The 17,217-nt window shown below is 48.1% G+C and overlaps 1 protein-coding gene across 3 annotated transcripts in view; it reads left to right on the top strand.

The window, feature by feature from the left end:
* The window catches only part of PDXDC1 (pyridoxal dependent decarboxylase domain containing 1), a 54,976-nt gene extending 37,900 nt beyond the window's left edge, over positions 1 to 17,076 (top strand). For all 3 annotated transcript variants that reach the window (XM_019987567.2, XM_019987566.2, XM_070779703.1), the window contains 11 exons: positions 1,537 to 1,587; positions 6,469 to 6,532; positions 7,711 to 7,799; positions 9,074 to 9,179; positions 11,054 to 11,225; positions 11,812 to 11,930; positions 12,207 to 12,328; positions 13,442 to 13,534; positions 13,622 to 13,718; positions 14,497 to 14,601; positions 15,299 to 17,076. In XM_019987567.2, the coding sequence (XP_019843126.2) occupies positions 1,537 to 1,587; positions 6,469 to 6,532; positions 7,711 to 7,799; positions 9,074 to 9,179; positions 11,054 to 11,225; positions 11,812 to 11,930; positions 12,207 to 12,328; positions 13,442 to 13,534; positions 13,622 to 13,718; positions 14,497 to 14,601; positions 15,299 to 15,552 (1,272 nt within the window). In that variant the 3' untranslated portion in view covers positions 15,553 to 17,076. The remainder of the gene's footprint in view (positions 1 to 1,536; positions 1,588 to 6,468; positions 6,533 to 7,710; positions 7,800 to 9,073; positions 9,180 to 11,053; positions 11,226 to 11,811; positions 11,931 to 12,206; positions 12,329 to 13,441; positions 13,535 to 13,621; positions 13,719 to 14,496; positions 14,602 to 15,298) is intronic.
* Positions 17,077 to 17,217: the final 141 nt, after the last annotated feature.

Genomic DNA, 17,217 nt, shown 5'->3' with positions numbered 1-17,217 from the left:
AGTTTCGATCCCTGGTCAGGGAACTAAGATCCTGCATGTCACTCAGCATGGCCAAAACAAAAAATTACTACAGTAATACTGACTATATTCCCCATGACTTATTTTTTAATAATTGCAAGTTTCTACTTTTTACCTTTTGAGTCCCTTCACCGACCTCCCCCAGCCGTCACCTGTAGCAGAGACCAGACTTCTATCAGCTTTGTTTCGTTTTAGATTTCACATGTGAGATCATATGCTATTTGTCTTTGTTTGAATTATTTCACTTGGAGTAATGCCCTTAAGGCCCACCCGTGTGTGCATGCTAAGACGCTCAGTTGTGTCCGACTCTTTGTGACCCTATGGACTGTAGCCCTTCAGGCTCCTCTGTCCATGGGATTCTCCAGGCAAGAATGTGGCAGTGGGTTGCCATGCCCTCCTCCAGGGGATCTTCCCGACTCAGGGATTGAACGCTTGTCTTTATGTCTCCTGCGTTAGCAGGTGGGTCCTTTATCACTAGCACAGCTGGGAAGCCCTGAGGTCCACCCATGTTGTTGCAGATGACAAGCTTTTGTTCTTTTTTTACGGTTGATTATTTCCTGTTGTGTGCGTGTGTGTGTATTATTATATGCCCTAACGTCTTAACTCATTCATCCTTTGATGGACGCTTAGGTTGTTTATGTATCTTGGCTGTTGTAAATAATGCTGAAGTGAACATACCTTGTCAAATTAGTATTTTCCTGTTCTTCAGTGCAGATAGCCCACGTGGAATTGCTGGATCATATGGTGGTTCTACTTCTCATTTTTTGCGGAAGCTCCATATGTTTTCCACGGTGGCTGCACCAATTTACATTCCAACCAAGGGTGCACGGGGTTCCTTTTCCTCCACGTTCTTGTGAACACTTGTTTCTTGTCGTTTTGATGACAGCCGTTCTCCCAGGTGTGCAGCGACATCACGCTGTGGTTTTGATTTGCATTTCCCTGATGATTAGTGATGTTGAGCATCTTTACTTTCTATGTGCCTGTTGTCTGGAAAAATGTCTATTCAGATCTTCTGTCCATTTTTTAATTGGGATAGTTTGGGTTTTTGCCATTGAGTTGTATGAGTTCTTCATATACTTTGGATTTTAACGCCTTATTAAATAAATGATTTGCAAATATTTTCTCCAGTTCCATAGGTTGCCTTTTCATTTGTTGATGACTTCCTTTGCTGTGCAGAAGCTTTTTAGTCTGATGTAGTCTGCTTGCTTAATTTTGTTTTTGTTGCCTTGCACTCAGTATTTTTTGAATGAATGAATGACCTCTATGTTGCTAACATGACAAATTCACATATATCTAATTAGAAAAAGCTTTTCTGGAATCACTAAATGCAATTGTAACTGGCATATTGGGGAATATTTGCAGATGTTGAAATGCAAAAATTGGTATCCACATTTAGAAATCGTCAAGTCGCAGATGGCTTTATCTGCCCAAGATCCTTGTTTGCAGACTTGCAAAGACCCTTAGGAAAACTACTTCTTAATATGAAATTACAAGAAACTGTTTTTTTGTCATTTGCAGAGTCAACGATTGCAAGAAAGTTTGAAGAAAGTGAACCACATCAAAATCTTGGTACAGTATATAATTTGGTCTGTCTCTTAAAGTCAGTAACTTTTACCTTCAGTGACTTAGCATGATTTTCTCCAGATTTGGTGTGTGTTCATGGAATTGCGGCAGCTCCAGTTAACCACCGTTCTTTGGGAAAGTCATACATGTCCCGATGACCTAATTCTGCAGTTAGCAGAAAGCCTAGAAATTTGCCCCATACACTGTTTGAACACCTACAGTGCTTTTCAAATAATCCATTCACAGTTTTTATTCTATTGAAATTTAAAATTGCACAAAGATGTAATAAGCACCATTGATTTCACCTGTCCAGAAATTTTTAGAACACCCATCTTCCTCAAGTGGAAAATTGTTTTGTCTCTCAGAGTGCTTTGGGCCACTCTTTGTGAAGCCCTCTGATCCCAGAGAGCATTTGCATGAAGGGGCGTTTCTTTGACAATTCTTCAGGATATAGTTAACTTTAAAACTAACATTTGAGTTTATTTGGGGTTCAAGTGAGTGCAGTCTGTGTCCACTTTAGTACATGGTTCGGTTTAAGTGCTGATCAGGGGCTGCTCCCCCCACCGCCTTCTGAGTAGGAGCTGGGAGCTACTCACTTGACCTGAGGTGACTCCTCTCCTAGCTTGGAAGGGGATAGTGGCCCCACCGGAGAAGCAGAGGATCAATGTAAGTCAGGAGACTTGGGTTCCAATTTCAGCTGTGCCACAGGGGCCCTGTGACACTGACTCATTCTGTTAACCTCTCAAGCCTGTGAGCTCAGCTGTCGGTGAAGGTATGTTGGTTGGACACTCTTGATTGCAAATAGAGAGACTAAATTATGGACTGGAATGAGCACGCTGGTGGGTTACAGGCAGTGCTGGGCCTGTGTATTTCCTGTCGCTCCTTTGCTGAGCCCTCTTGGGCTCCTCCTCATTCCTCTCCTTCCTCATTCTCCTGCAAACCAGGAGGAGCTGATGTCGCTCACTAATTGCCAACTGGTTTGGACTTCTTTGTAAGGCCACATACAGCCTAGGCATAACCCTGTTCCTTCCCTCCTTCCAATGGCTGCTTTACTCAATAGAGGGGACAGTCACTGGCAAACACCATGAGGCACTGTGGCCTGTCAGTAATCCATCAACGTCGTCATCATCACCTTCCTGTCAGTAGCCCACCATCATCATCGTCACCATCACCACTGCAGCTGCTGTTTGTGACATGCTTACTGTGTAGCACGCGTGATACTAAGTCCCTCTTCCATGCCTGTTTAATTTAACCGTCACAGATCTCCTTTGTACATGCTGTTCCCCATACCTGGAAACACTGTTCCCCTTAATTCTTCTCATTACCAATTTCTTATCCTTCAGATCTTAGTTCCCAAATATCACTTCTTCAGAGAGGCTCACCCCACCCCACCAGAGTAACACCCACCACTATCCATCACTCCCTGTGCTCTGGGTTTTCCCCTTCATCATTATTACTGCCTGAAATTGTGGGCTGTGTTTGTTCCTTGTCTGTTTTTGTCTGGAGAAGCCTTGCAAGGCAAAGACTTTTGTCTGTTCATGACTATATCCTACGCCCAGTGTGGTACCTGGCATACAATAGGTGTTCAAGTGTGGATGAATACACAGACTCTGTGAGTTGGACGCAGTGGTTATTCCTTTTCTTTAACTGGGGAGGAAGCTAAAGCACAGACATGATAAGGATGTGGTAAAGCAGCGTAGAGCTGGGGTGCACTCTCAAAGCCTGTGTCCTCCGCCAGCGGACCCTCTGTCTCAGGGTAGTTAGAGGAGAATGGATTCGTCTGCCCCGGTGGCTTGTTAGGAGGGGCGTATCAGCTAATGTGTGGGAAGGCAGAATGGAGGCGTCAGGCACCATAAGGTGGAAGTGATTATTGTCTTCTGCTCCTTGCTACAGCCTTTGTCTGCTGCTTTCATAGGTGTTGACTTGTGAACCCTCACAGTAAGCCTCTGGGGTCGAGCGGCAGCATCTGTTTCTGTGGCTCAGATGAGCTGTGTGTCCAGAGTCCCAGAACTAGTATGTGGCAAAGCCAAGACTTGACCCCAGGGTATCTCAGAAAAGCTTCTCTGCTGCATAGCCACTCCCTTCTCCCAGCGCCCATGACCTTCTTCCTTCCCATCTGGAGGGCCCTTCAGGAGCCTCTCCCATTGCAGAAACAAGGACCCACTTCCCCAGCTCAGCACCTCCAGCGCCAGGGCCAGGGGTGGCACTCGCGACCCGCTTTCACAGGGTGCCAGTTCAGTCTCCTCGGCAGCTGCGTTCTGATAAAGCTGCTGTTTTACTGGCCTCTTATCAAACACTTGGAGTGGATTCTAAAGTCGGCCTGTGAGGGGAAACTCGAACACTGTCACCATTACACCTGAGAATTCCAGAATGCCTCCGTGGGACTGAGCGTGGTTTCATGTTTATATCCTTATTGTTCTGCCACTTTGACCGTGATACATCCAAGTGAGGGTTTTTTTTTTTTCAGTCCTGTTTGGGACTTGTGCTGATTTAACATGAGGATTCTTCTTTTTTTTTTAATCCTGTACAGTTAATTTTTTCAGATATGTCCTCCCTTCAGGAACACCAGTAAGCTGCATACTGAACCTTCACTTCACCCCCCATCAGTCTCTTGGATGCCTGCATCTCTCTCTCTCTCTGCCTTCCAGTGCCTCCCTTCAGATCCTTCTTTGAGTTCAGTCATTTATTCTTGAGCAGCATCTCATCTGCTGTTTAACCCATTCACTGAGCTTTTTACTTCCAGTGACCTCTTTCATTCTGCAATATTCTCTTCAGTTCTTTTTCAAGTTATTCTGTTTTATAATCACCTTTTAAAGCAAGGATTCTGGTCCTTTGTCTCTCTGTTTAAACACCGTGATCGCCATGTGTTTCCGATGGCTGTTCCAGTCTCAGTTTTGGGACCACATATCGTCCTCTCGGTTGTGTCTGCTGACTCTTGCTTCCTGTGTTACATAATTTTTCTGTTTCAAGTGAGATTTTTTTCTCTCGTATGACTTGCCAGGGTCCATTTATTTATGTTGGTTTCCCAGCTTTAGGAGTCCCACAGAGGACATCACACACAGGTGCAGAACACACCTGATGTTTTCTTCTCATGAAAGAATTTTTTGTCTCTCTCTGCAGAGCCTTAGGCAGAGTGAAGCTTTCTTACTGATCAGTGGGTGAAGTTTTTCTCTCTTTTCGTAAAGAGCACTTTTCAAGCGTCCTGGCTTCATGTAAACTAAGCACTACCCCTCACATGGGCTTAAAAACCCACGACCTTAGATGTTAATGCTAAGTTCTAGGCCCCGTCTGTGCTCCCCTCCCCCCAGGCCCTGCAGCTCAGCTTACAATATTCTTTCTGTTTTCTCTTATTTCTGGATTCACCTGTTTTGTGAGCCTAACAATGATTTGAACTTTTTTTGGTTATTGATTACATTTAATCAAGCATTTCAGGTATTTAGAATTGATGACTTCAGTATTGGCTTGGTCTACCACGTGGCCAGAACCAGAATTCTACATATATAGCCCTGTACAGTATTTCTTATGCACACTGACATTGAGACCACTGGGCTCAAAAAAGTAAGAAACAGAAGACTAGAGAAGTCTTGGCACTCAAATTCTACCTTGTTCTGAAAACAGGAATGTAGAGTTTTGTCACCTTGTTACCATTTACTTTTTATGCTTACTCCATTCTATATAAATATTAAACCACTCTCACTTTAAAGATAACTAATAGATTTATTTGTTTATGTGAAAATTAAAAGAGATAGTAGATATGAAAGCACAAGAATTGGCTCCATAAATAATTGGCAGATTCAAATCTACCTGTTGCTTAATCGGACTCACACACATTTGTTCCTTTGAACAGCTTAGTGGGGAAGATCTTGGGCCTGTCTCCCCAGTTAGCATGTCCTGGTGTGGCCCTACCAGTGCCTTGGGAAATAGGTTTCAAGACTAGAATTGTAGTGCTGGAGTTGTTGAATGCTTGGAGAGCCCCTCTCCCTCTACCCCCACCCCCTCCTCCAACACGACCGTCTGTCGAGGGCATTAACACTCCCTCTGTGTCCTGACCCTGAGGGGAAGCTGACGGCTGACTGTACATTTGTTCAGTGGAGAACAGGGAACCTTGGGCTGGGCAGTCAATGCAGTGGCCGTCTTCATCTGTTAGGAAATCTGTTAGTGAAGATGGTTGTCTGATGCCTGTCCTGAATGTAAGTATCGCTTCGGTGATTTAGAGAAACACAGCCTCAGTTCTAGACTGCGGTTATTCACACGCCAGCAGGACTTGCCTTCTGTTCAGCGAGTTTCACACAATGAGTAGAGGATGAGTAGGAAAGGATCCAGTCATTCCTGGTTGCGGTGGCCTCACTTCTGGATTCTTGAAAGCTTGGACTCTCTCGCTGATTCTAGTGCCACTTTTTTCTTGCCTTTCTTGATCTTTCGTGTTGGACCCATGTTTATCCATAACCATCAAAAATTTCCTTTTGCTTCTCAGTGTACCAGTGTCACATATTATAATGTATTCTCAGGACTGGCTTATAATTATTTCTAAGAATTTTACTAAACCTTTGATTTTTGTTTCTCTAGCAACTGAAATTAACCTTTGAACTTGATGTGGTTTTTTTGCTGTGGCGGTGGTGGTGGTTGGGTTTTTTGGTTTGTTTTCTTGGTTTTGGTGTTTTGGTTTTTTTCCTGCTGCTCAGCTTGTGGTATCTTAGTTCCCTGATCAGAGACTGAACCAGGCCCTGGCAGTGGGAGCGCTGAGCCCTAACCACTGGGCCACCAGGGGATTCTCTTTGCATGCTTTCTAAGGGCAGCATCTGCAGCCTAGTTTCCAGGCTCACCGTTTGACTTTGTAGGTGTTTGGAATTTACTATCACTTGGTAATAACTGGATTCCATGTTTCAGGTGGAAGATGAGCTCAGTTCCCCAGTGGTGGTATTCAGATTTTTCCAGGAACTACCGGGCTCTGGTAGGTGATTTTTAAATGAGGGTTATTTTTCTGTGTGTAAGGGCTTTGAGTGTTAAACCACTTCAAGTTAACTAGGTAGTCCAGAATATTTTGATTGCTAAAATCTTGTCATCGTTGCAAAAAAATGTAATAAGGTTCACAAGAATTCCAGGCCTATTTGCCTTAGCACTTTACTGACAGTTTGCTGTGATTAAACCAGTGGTTTCCAAACACCAGTCCCTGGACCACTGCTGGAATGAATGAGAGTCCCTTGAAAACAGAATTTGGGGCCCTCCTTCCTAAGTGTTTTGATTCAGTAAGCGGATTCAAGAATCTCTATTTGTAAATAATGTCCCAAAGGCGCCCTGCTTAGTCCAAGGCTCTCTCAGGTTTCACCCAACAGCCGTGGACCCCATTCCAGACCATTCTCCACTTCCTGTCACCCCCTTGCCCGTAGCCTGCGTGTCTTCCCGTGCCCGATGGATGAGGTCCAGGCTCTGGACCAGGCCTCATGCAGCCTGCGAGTCCAAGCCCTCCCCTTCTGTCCGCCTTCCTCTTCTTGCTCACTGTGCTTCAGTCAGACTGGTCTCCTCTGAGGCACCACTGCCCGCCTCGTCCTCCCAGCTCCTTCCCGCCTTCAGGTTCCCCCAGTGCCCACCCCCTCATGGAGCCTTCCCTGCCTGTCCTGTCTGAGGTGACTGACTCCCTCATGTCGTTTCAGAGCCTCACCTTCTTTCAAGGCCCTGACAACAGTATTTAGTGATTTCATTTCTTTATGCTGTTTCTCCCATAGAACATAAGAGGCAGCCTAAAAACCTTGTCTGCCTCATATTCTAACCCCAGGCCCAGCACAGCGCCTAGCACGAGTGGGCACCTCGACCATTTATCGTAGGAGGCCGGTTGCATTGTGAGGCCTGGCGTGCTGCTGGGCTGACTCCCCTGCACAGGGCTCGGTGCTTGTGGACTAGTTGGTGACTTATAATTTTTATGCTTTGATTTATGCTCAGAATTCCTTGAGGGAGAAAATGTGTTAATGAAATTAAGAATTACATTTGTATAAATAGATGTAAGTGTGTTGGTCTTCATACTATTTGAGACTTTTCTCTCAGGTTCATGTTGGGCACTAAGTGAGCCGGGTCGGGGGGTTGCTGTAGTTGGCTGTGTTTCTGAGAGGCAAACCCCTCTGTGTTTTGTGTCAGATCCAGGACTTAATGCCATCCCAGCGCCCAGCGCTGCCGCCTCAGCCGTCGGCCGGGAGAGGCACTCCTGTGATGCCCTGAACCGCTGGGTAAGAACGCTGTCACGTGCCCGTCCTGCTGCGTCTGGATGGTTGGGATAATGCATGGTCACCTCTAGGAAGGCAGAAACTCACAGGGGAGCCCCTGTGAAGCGTGGGGCTTTGTCCTGGGCTTCTTAAGCAAAAACCACAGCCCCAGAGGCTGCATGAGTTCCGGCAGGTCCTCTCAGCACTGTTCCCGCAGGTTCTTCACGGAACCGTTTCTCTCCTTCCCTGTAAAGGTGAATGACAGCAAGCCAAACCTGGCCTGTGGTCCAGGCACTGTGGAGCTCTGCTGATCCCAGAAGGCACATGAAGCCTCCCCTGCATGCCTTCGGTGGAGGGGCACTTTGCTTTGGCTGTCTTTTGACACTGAAATCATGGGATGATTTCAGTATAAAGAATATTCTAAACAATGTAAAGGTGTTCATCAGAGCAGCACCAACCCTAGCAAAACCTCGGACATGCCCCCAGTGGTTAGGACTCGAGCTTCCACTGCACGGGGCCCAGGTTCAGTCCCTGGATGGGGAGCTAAGATCCTGCATGCTGCAAAGTGTAGCCTAAAAAAAAAAAATAATTGAAAGAGTTGACTCATTGGAAAAGACTCTGATGTTGGGAGGGATTGGGGGCAGGAGGAGAAGGGGACGACAGAGGATGAGATGGCTGGGTGGCATCACTGACTCGATGGACGTGAGTCTGGTGATGGACAGGGAGGCCTGGCGTGCTGTGGTTCATGGGGTCACAAAGAGTCGGACACGACTGAGCGACTGAACTGAATTGAACCTAGGTGTTCGGGTGAATAAGGTACACCCATGCAGTGAAGTTCAGAACAGCCAGTATAAACCGTGTAGCTGCATGTTCATGGCAGAAGGGAAATGGTCACTGTGAATTGCATGGAAAAATGCAGCTTACTACGCAGCATGTAGTATATCCTGTTTCACAACAGCAATGGAAGAAACAGACTCACATGCACAGAAGATGGGGGAGGGTTATCCCATATGTCAACAGTCAGTAGGTGTTTCTCAGTGGTGTGTTGTGGGTAAGTTTTTGTTCTGTTTTGGTTTGGTTTACCTGTGTTGCCTAGATTTTTCTATAGCAAACATTTTTGTAGTAAGAAAAAATATAAAATTTACAATTTTTAAAATGAAGGTGCCATAAGTATTCAAAGAAAATTACACATGAAAGGAAACTCACTTCCAGGAACCTCTTGGGTCTGGGCTGAGTGAACGAGGAGACACGGGTGCCCTCCTTGCTGGAGTGCATTCATTCTGCCCCTTTCCCTGCAGCTGGGAGAACAGCTGAAGCAGCTGGTGCCCATGAGCGGCCTCACGGTCATGGATCTGGAGGTTGAGGGCACGTGCGTGCGGTTCAGCCCTCTGATGACGGCGGCAGGTAAGCGGTCTCCGTGGGGCACCCTCGGTGTTGTTCTGAGGGCACCGGTGCAAGGTTGTCAGAGTCCAGGCTGTGGACTGATCGCTTGCCCCTATGAGGCTGTCTTCTCTCCCTGGGGAGGCTTTTACTTTTCATTTGGCTGAGTTTAGGTAGACAAGCCCCTTTCCAGGGTACCTCCTCACAAAGAGAGATCTGTGAAGTCACTCGAATTCCTGTGTCTTGATGTCCTCTGACCTTTTGTTTCCTGTTCAGTGGTTCTCAGTCCAGAGTGACTTTAGAATCCCTGCAGAGCTCTGAAACCCCCCCCAGTGCCCAGCCCCACCTCAAATTCTGGTTGACTGAGTGTACTTGGAATGGAGCCAGGGCACCAAACAGGCCAGTGAAGGTCGAGATCACTGTCGTAGACCTCTTAGAGAGCAACAGAGCTGAAAGCACGTGGACTTTTATGACAGAAAGTCCTGGGGTTCTTGTCCCCCCTTGGCCACTTCATACCTGTGGGGCCTGGAGCAAGTTTCTTGTCTCCAGACCTGTTCCCCACCACCTCACATTGGTGATGTGCAGATCAGACTGTGAGACTGTGAACATGCAGTGGCTTGGGTGGTGCTTGGCATGTTTTATAGGAGGCACTTCAAAATAAGCTGTATAGAGATGTATCAGAAATCTGATTGTGCTTTTTTCTGAGATGATCTAAATACGTTCAGAGAATGCTTGATGGTTTTTCATGAGGTGTTTTCGGCATCTTTGGAAAGGTATTTTTCCCACAGACTCCAAAGTAGGGAAGTGCAGGCACCTGTCCCGCATGTCATGACTGTGGCCAGAGGCCTCGGGACATTCTGGGAGCCTTTGGTCCTGCTGAGCAGGGGGTCTGGAACTGGAAAAAGTAACTGTGGACACCCCAGGCTGCACGTATTGAGGCTTAGATCACATAAGCTTTGAATCAGTGGAAGCGAGGGCGCAGTGAACCCTGAGACTCTCAGGCTCTGACCTTCAGAAGCACTTGGTGCTGTCACCATCACCACCCCGCCCTGCTGCCCCTCCACCCACCCCCAAACCTCTCTCCCCTCCATGTTAATAGAACTGTGTGGCTGTCTTCTTGTTTCCAACCTGATACGTTTATCACTTGACTTAAGCAGAGTCTTTCTTCAAGAAGAATCTGATTTCCATGGTAGGATTTCACTGTGTGTTAAATCAGAGGAGCTAATGCTATCTTCTGTGTAAGAACAAAATGTGTCTACACCTAGGCCATCAGCTGTGTGAATTTTTAACACCTGCTTCTTCCATATCCGGGTTTGTAGTTCAGTCGTGTCCGACTCTTTGTGACCCCATTAACTGCAGCACACCAGGCTTCCCTGTCCTTCACTATCTCCCAGAGTGTGCTCAAACTCATGTCCATTGAGTCGATGATGCCACCCAACCGTCTTATGCTCTGTCACCCCCTTCTCTTCCTGCCCTCAATTTTTCCCAGCATCAGGGTCTTTTCCAGTGAGTCAGCTCTTTACATCAGGTGGCCAAAGTATTGGAGCTTCAGCATCAGTCCTTCCAATGAATATTCAGGGTTGATTTCCTTTAGGATGGACTGGTTGGATCTCCTTGCAGTCCAAGGGACTCTTAAGAGTCTTCTCCAGCACCACAATTCAAAAGCATCAATTCTTTGGCACTTAGCCTTCTTTATGGTGCAACTCTCACATCCATAGATATCTCATATCCTCACGTATCTGGGTTTAGTGGTTGTTTTTTTTTTTTTTGAGTCCTCAGCTGCAATTGACTGGCTATACTGAGAACTGCTGATGTTCTGATAGTGGAACTGAGAGCACAGCTCCCTCCTTTCCAGCCGTTCCTTAAGTGCTTCCCTGACATTCTGTGCACATGTCCAGTTTTAGGGACTCGGGGAGAGGATGTGGATCAGCTGGTGGCCTGCGTCCAGAGCAAGCTGCCGGTCCTGACCTGTACACTGCAGCTGCGAGAGGAGTTCAAGCAGGAGGTGGAGGCAACGGCAGGCCTCTTATACGTTGACGACCCCAACTGGCCTGGAATAGGAGTTGTCAGGTATGGTAAGACTGTGGGCGGATCATTTTGTGAACCAGCTTAGAAATCTAAAATGAATATGTGTAGTCACAGCACTCGTGTCTGATGCAAGTTCACCCAGACCTGGGCATTTAAAAGAGCACAGCTGGCAAGCGGCCCAGCACGCGCTCAGTGAAGTAGGAGTTGCTGTGTGTTCTTTCTGCTCCAACTTGAAAGTTACTAGTGCGCCACTGACGTACGAACAGAGAGCTACCACTCACCCCGGAGAACCACTTCCCAGTGGGGGCAGACCCTCCAACCTCTGACTCAGTGGGCGTCTTGAGTCCCTTTGTCCCCTCTCGGGATGAGAGAAGCCTCCTATTCCTCTTACGAGTGATGGGGCTTCTTGATCATGCCCCTCTTTGTACATTTCATGTACCTGGAGACTTGGGCTCCCCTGGGACATTCTTAAGGTTCACTCTTGAGACCCTCTGAGCGGCTCCTTTGCCCTGTGTCTCCTTGCACACCCTTGGTAACTCCCAGCAGCTTCTACTTCACCTGTCATCCTGTGTCTAGAGGGACACTTACTTTAGATTACTGAAGTGCTGTTATGTGATATTGTTTATAGGTATGAACACGCTAATGATGATAAGAGCAGTTTGAAATTGGATCCAGAAGGGGAAAAAATCCATGCTGGGCTTCTGAAAAAGTTAAATGAACTGGAATCTGACCTTACATTTAAAATGGGTAATTACTCCTCTAAGTCAGCTGTGGACTTTGGAAGTCGTTTTCTAACTGGCCTAAAGGGAGTTGGGCTGTCTTAAGTGGTGTAGCTCTTCATAGCATGAGAGAGCTTCCTGCCCCTGCCACAGCCTCGCTGGGTCCCGAATCCGCAGTAGATCCATGCCCTCACCCCCTAGGGGAGGCTGCCCCGTGCCTGGCCGCGTGGTGTACACGGAATGGCCTGTCTGACTCGTGACAGCGGACTTGGGAACCAAGTAAGTCTGTTGTTTCTGCCCACAGGCCCTGAGTATAAAAGCATGAAGAGCTGTATTTACATTGGCATGGCGAGTGATGACATCGATATTTCCGAACTAGTAGAGACCATCGCAGTCACAGCCCGAGAAATCGAGGAGGACTCAAGGGTCTGTAAGAGTAATCTGTGCCTCATTCCTTTTTTGGGTTTTCCCTGGGCAACTAGCTGGAGTCACAAAGGAAGAAGCTTACCTCGGTGATGTCTGTCCATTCATTCTTTCCCCAAGTACTTAAAGGCCGCCTGTGAGCCAGGCGTTGAGCAGGTACCAGGGCAGTCCCTGCCCTCAGTGAACTCACGAGCCAGCCTGGGAAAGACGTATATGAGCAAGTGAGGTGGTGCACGCACGTTCAGGAAGATGCGTTCACATCACCTCTGCCCCGCAAGGCCAGGGGAGAGCTGGTCAGAGCTGGTCCTGGGGCTGGATGGGATGGTGCTTCAGGTAACAGAACTTCCCGCCCGTAATAGACCTGCTGCTCTTGGCCAGTTGGCACAGAGGACCAGGCTTTCAGGCTTACGGGACGCTCTCCACACCAGATATGAGTCATTAGGAATCCCTCAAAGGGAGGGAAAAGGGGGCAGCGCGAGGCTGGCCTGAGAGGAGGCAGGCAGCTGTGTCGCGTGACTCGTGTTTGGTAGGAGGGGTGCAGAAGAAAAGGGGTTTGAAATGGAGCCTAGGAGCCAACTTTCTTGGTTCGTGGGAGGGCATCTTAAAGTTTTCTGACCCCGCCTGTATCACTTCTGCCTCCGTTTCCATGAATGTTAAGCACTGTGTCTTGTTTTTTTCCTTCTGCCTGCACTGGGTCCTCCTACAGTGCAGGCTCTCCAGTTGTGACACGTAGACGTGTTTAGTTGCCCCAAGACATGTGGGATCTTAGTTCCCAGACCAGGGATGGAACTCATGTCCCCTCCATTGGAAGGCAGATTCTTAACCACTGGACCACCAGGGAAGTCCCTGTTGTGTCTGTTTCCTGTTGGTAGGACGTTCAGATCATAGGGGCAGTTCTCTTCCCTGGCAAATGCGGCCAGTCACCACGGCGCCTAACACTAGGCCTCCTTTAGCATCTTGACCTCTTCTATTTGATTTTCTGCTGTATTTTCACACGACATGTTAAAGTACCGTTTACTAACACACTTTTGAAAAATATCGCCAGTGCTGTGTTTATAAATCTAGAACCCCAGCAAGCAGCTTGGACAGATAATGCCTTCCTTGGTCTTAACACAGCTTCTGGAAAACATGACAGAAGTGGTTCGGAAAGGAATCCAGGAAGCTCAGGTTCAGTTGCAGAAGGCAAACGAGGAGCGGCTTCTGGAAGAGGTGAGGCTCCGGGCTGGGCCCCCAGCTGGACTCGGGCTGGGAGCTGGCCTCCGGACGATGGCCTTGAGCAACGCTTGTGTTTTGCAGGGGGTGTTACGGCAGATCCCCGTGGTTGGATCCGTGCTGAACTGGTTTTCTCCAGTACAAGCATCACAAAAAGGAAGGACGTTCAACCTGACGGCAGGTAGGACTACCTTCCTCCCAATCTCTCGCATCTGGAGTGTTTGGCCAGGTGTCCTGGGATGAGGAGCCGTGTGTGCGTCCCAGGCTTCACACCAGGCGCTGGGCCAGGACCGGAGAGGAGGCGAGGTTTGTCTGCCTAGACTCTCATCCTCCTCTTCTGTCCCGACAGTTGGAACAGCACGGAGGCAGGTGCCCGTGCCCCAGAAGACTCCCTTCCTGGGGTCCAAGCCCACGCAGCTGTCTGTTCGGATCAGTGTTAATATTCTTTGCAGCTCTCATGAGTGTTTTGCCCCAGTCGAGGGCTGCTTTTGCACGGGGCAAGTGAAAGGCTGTAGTCTGTAGCCATTTTAGTTCAGTGAGTACTCCCAGTTGCTGTTCTGCCAGTGGATTAGGCTCCTCAAACCTGGGCCATTCCCCAGGAAATGATGACTACACGGTCACAGGGCAGCAGGGGACAATCTGACTCTCAACCCGCCAGGCCACAGCCTTTAGCCAAGAGGCATCCGCTCCTTGTTGCTAAAAGACATTTCCCATCAGGGCCTGGCTCTCCCGGCATGCTCGAGCCACACTGCAGGCTGACTGCTTTCACACGCACACAGGATGGCGGGGAGACGAGGCTGGAACACCCCACGGGGCCAGCACTCACGGCTCAGCCGCCAGCAGCTGGCTCAGGGATCTGGAGCCTCAGCTGGAAGCACGTGGGGAACAAGGCTGACGGGCCTCCACAGGGCTGCCCACCCTGGGCGCTTACCCCACACCTCCCCACCTCCTTCCCACAGGCTCCTTGGAGTCCACGGAACACACGTACGTCTACAAAGTGCAAGGCTCGGGGGTCACACCACCTCAGACCCCCACAGGCACTCGCACCAAACAGAGGCTTCCAGGTACGTCAGTCCCCATGCCTGAGTTCACTCACACTGAAGAATGGTATTTCGTTCTTCGTATTTCCCTGGGGAAGAGACCTTGGCCTCCCATAACGCTTTTAGGACCTGCATTCCTGTCTTCTTGGTTCTTCAACCCGAAGTTCTATTTCTCTTCATTTAAGAACAGTGGTCCCTGCCCCTGGGCTTCCCAGGTGGCGCTAGTGGTAAAGAACCCACCTGCCAATGCAGGAGACTTAAGAGACACGGGTTCAATCCCTGGGTCAGGAAGATGCCTTGGAGGAGGGCATGACAACCCTCTCCAGTATTCTTGCCTGGGAAATTCCAAGGACAGAGGAGCCTGGAGGCCTACAGTCCATGGGGTCACAAAGAATCAGACACAACTGAAGTGACTGAGCACACACGCGTCTCTGCCCCTTCAGCCATCTCTGAGCCTTGGGGAGTCACCTGTGGAGCGTCACATTTAACCTGTGTCCACTCCTCTGAGTTTCTCCCAGCTGGGGTTCCCTCACGGTCCCTGGCGCTGGGGGCATGTTAGTGTCACATCAGCTCTCATTTCTCGCCTCATCACTTAATGCTTCAGAGCCAGGGATCCCTGGGATTTCTGCTGTGATTAAACACAGATTGCTTAGAGCACAGCTGGCTCCTGCTGCAGGGGAGCCCTTTCCTGAACCATCAGTGCTGTTCATTGATCTTCTAGGCCAGAAGCCATTTAAAAGGTCCCTGCGTGGTTCGGATGCCATCAGCGAGACCAGCTCAGTCGGTCACATCGAAGACTTGGAGAAGATGGAGCAGTCGTCGGGTGGGCAAGAGGCCTCAGAAGCTAACAGCCATGAGCGACACCCAGAGGCGCCCGCCCCTCCGGAAGCCGAGCCGCCTGGAGCCCTCCAGGACGGGGCCCAAGGCCTGCAAGATGACCGCCCGCAGGTAGAAGAGCCAGAGAGCTTAAGATAAAACTCAGTGTTTGCTTGGAGACTGTACTGAATATTGTTTCAGGGAAGATGAAGTTATTCTGAAAATGTGAACCGTGCCACATGCTGATGTGAGAGAAATTACTGTTATTTGTGCTTAACTGGGATGGTCGCACAAATACGTGCCTGAGAGCCAGGCCTCCGGGAGGGCAGTTGACATGTCTGATTTTGTGGGTGTTGTACAACAACCAACAACTACTGTTTCTGTCTACCCGACTGTAGTAATACCATTTCCCCCCCGTTACCATAAACACTTTTTATTCACAAAAAACACAAGAATTTCAAGTGCCTGCCACTTGAAATACTTGCGCTTCTCTTTCTAAACAGACACGTGGAAGACGTTACTAGGTTGCACATAGTAGGTTCTTGGTGAGACAGCTTTCTAGAACTTTCCGGGTTCCCTGGGGCCCTGCTGCACAGACGGCGATCTCTGCCGTCTGTCTTACTTGGTGTTCAGTTGGATCAGGTTGCAATATGCAACTGGACTGTTTGGCTTGAAGGAGAGTGGGTGTGATGGGGTTGTAAACAGGAGCATCAGAAGCGCTCTCCTGCACCCCCGCTGCTGCTGCTGCCCCTGAGACGTCGGTCAGGGCCGTGTCCGCTCGGCAGTGGCAGGTCAGGCTGGACCCGGCACTGCTGCTGGCTCTGCTCTGCCACCAGCCTGTGTCTCCCTTTATATGCTATTTGTAAACAAATTAAAACTTCTCTATTCAGAGTAACTGTACAGACTCTTCTCAACCATATTATATATATTTTTAAATACTGGTAAAGCTTTTAAATTGGCACAGAAGTACAGACTGTACTCATTTCTATGTTTAATATCTCAAAACTCAACAGATGCTGCTCTTAAGAGCCTCGTATTAAATATGCTGTGTAGCACCTTGTTAAGTTGAAATTCTAAATTTAAGTCCACCTCTGACCTGTTCTCACGGGAGCTTCTGGAGTGTCTGTTCACAGCAGCTCAGCCCTTTGGGCCCAACTCAGAAACAAGATCCAAAAGGGCAGTCTTTCTCAGGCTGATCAAGCCAGAAGACCGCCGAAGTAAACCCTTAACTTCGGCCCGATTCTAAGTACTGCGTCACTTCCTTTACCATCGGCAGCAGCCCCTGTGCCTTTTAGTCCAGCAGTCAAGCTATGGGAGACCTTAACATGGTGGCAATTCACATGGGCTTTGGGACTGTCGAATTGAAAGCCTTAGTTATACCATATTAAGCCTATAATTACACTCTGATTTGATGTGATTCCTGACATTTGGCACTTGTCAAAATGCAGTTTTCCTTTTCTTTTCTTCCTGGTGCAAATGATTAAACAAGTCTTCCCTGTTTCTTTGGTGCAATGAAGTATAGCAGATAAAATGGGGGAAAGGGAAATTATCACCTTTAACAAGATTAATTTTTAAATGTTTTTATATATATTTGAAATTGTTAAAATTGGTTTTGCTGAAACAGAATTTCACCCTTGAGATACTATTTGAATGTTGGTTTCAATAAAGGTTCTTGAAATTGTTCCCAGTAGTTCACTTCATAAATCTTAGCATTAATTGGGCACGGTGACTTCCTTTTGGATAACAACTTCAAAAGAATAAAGGTTTCTAAAAATACATAATATCAGGTTTGGATTTGATGCTTCTAAAGTATTTTGAGGTTAA

The sequence above is a fragment of the Bos indicus genome, chromosome 25, assembly GCF_029378745.1.
Source record: "Bos indicus isolate NIAB-ARS_2022 breed Sahiwal x Tharparkar chromosome 25, NIAB-ARS_B.indTharparkar_mat_pri_1.0, whole genome shotgun sequence".
Taxonomy (NCBI): domain Eukaryota; kingdom Metazoa; phylum Chordata; class Mammalia; order Artiodactyla; family Bovidae; genus Bos; species Bos indicus.
The sequence above is the reverse complement of the archived record's forward strand: the minus strand, read 5'-3'. Positions and strand labels throughout refer to the sequence as shown.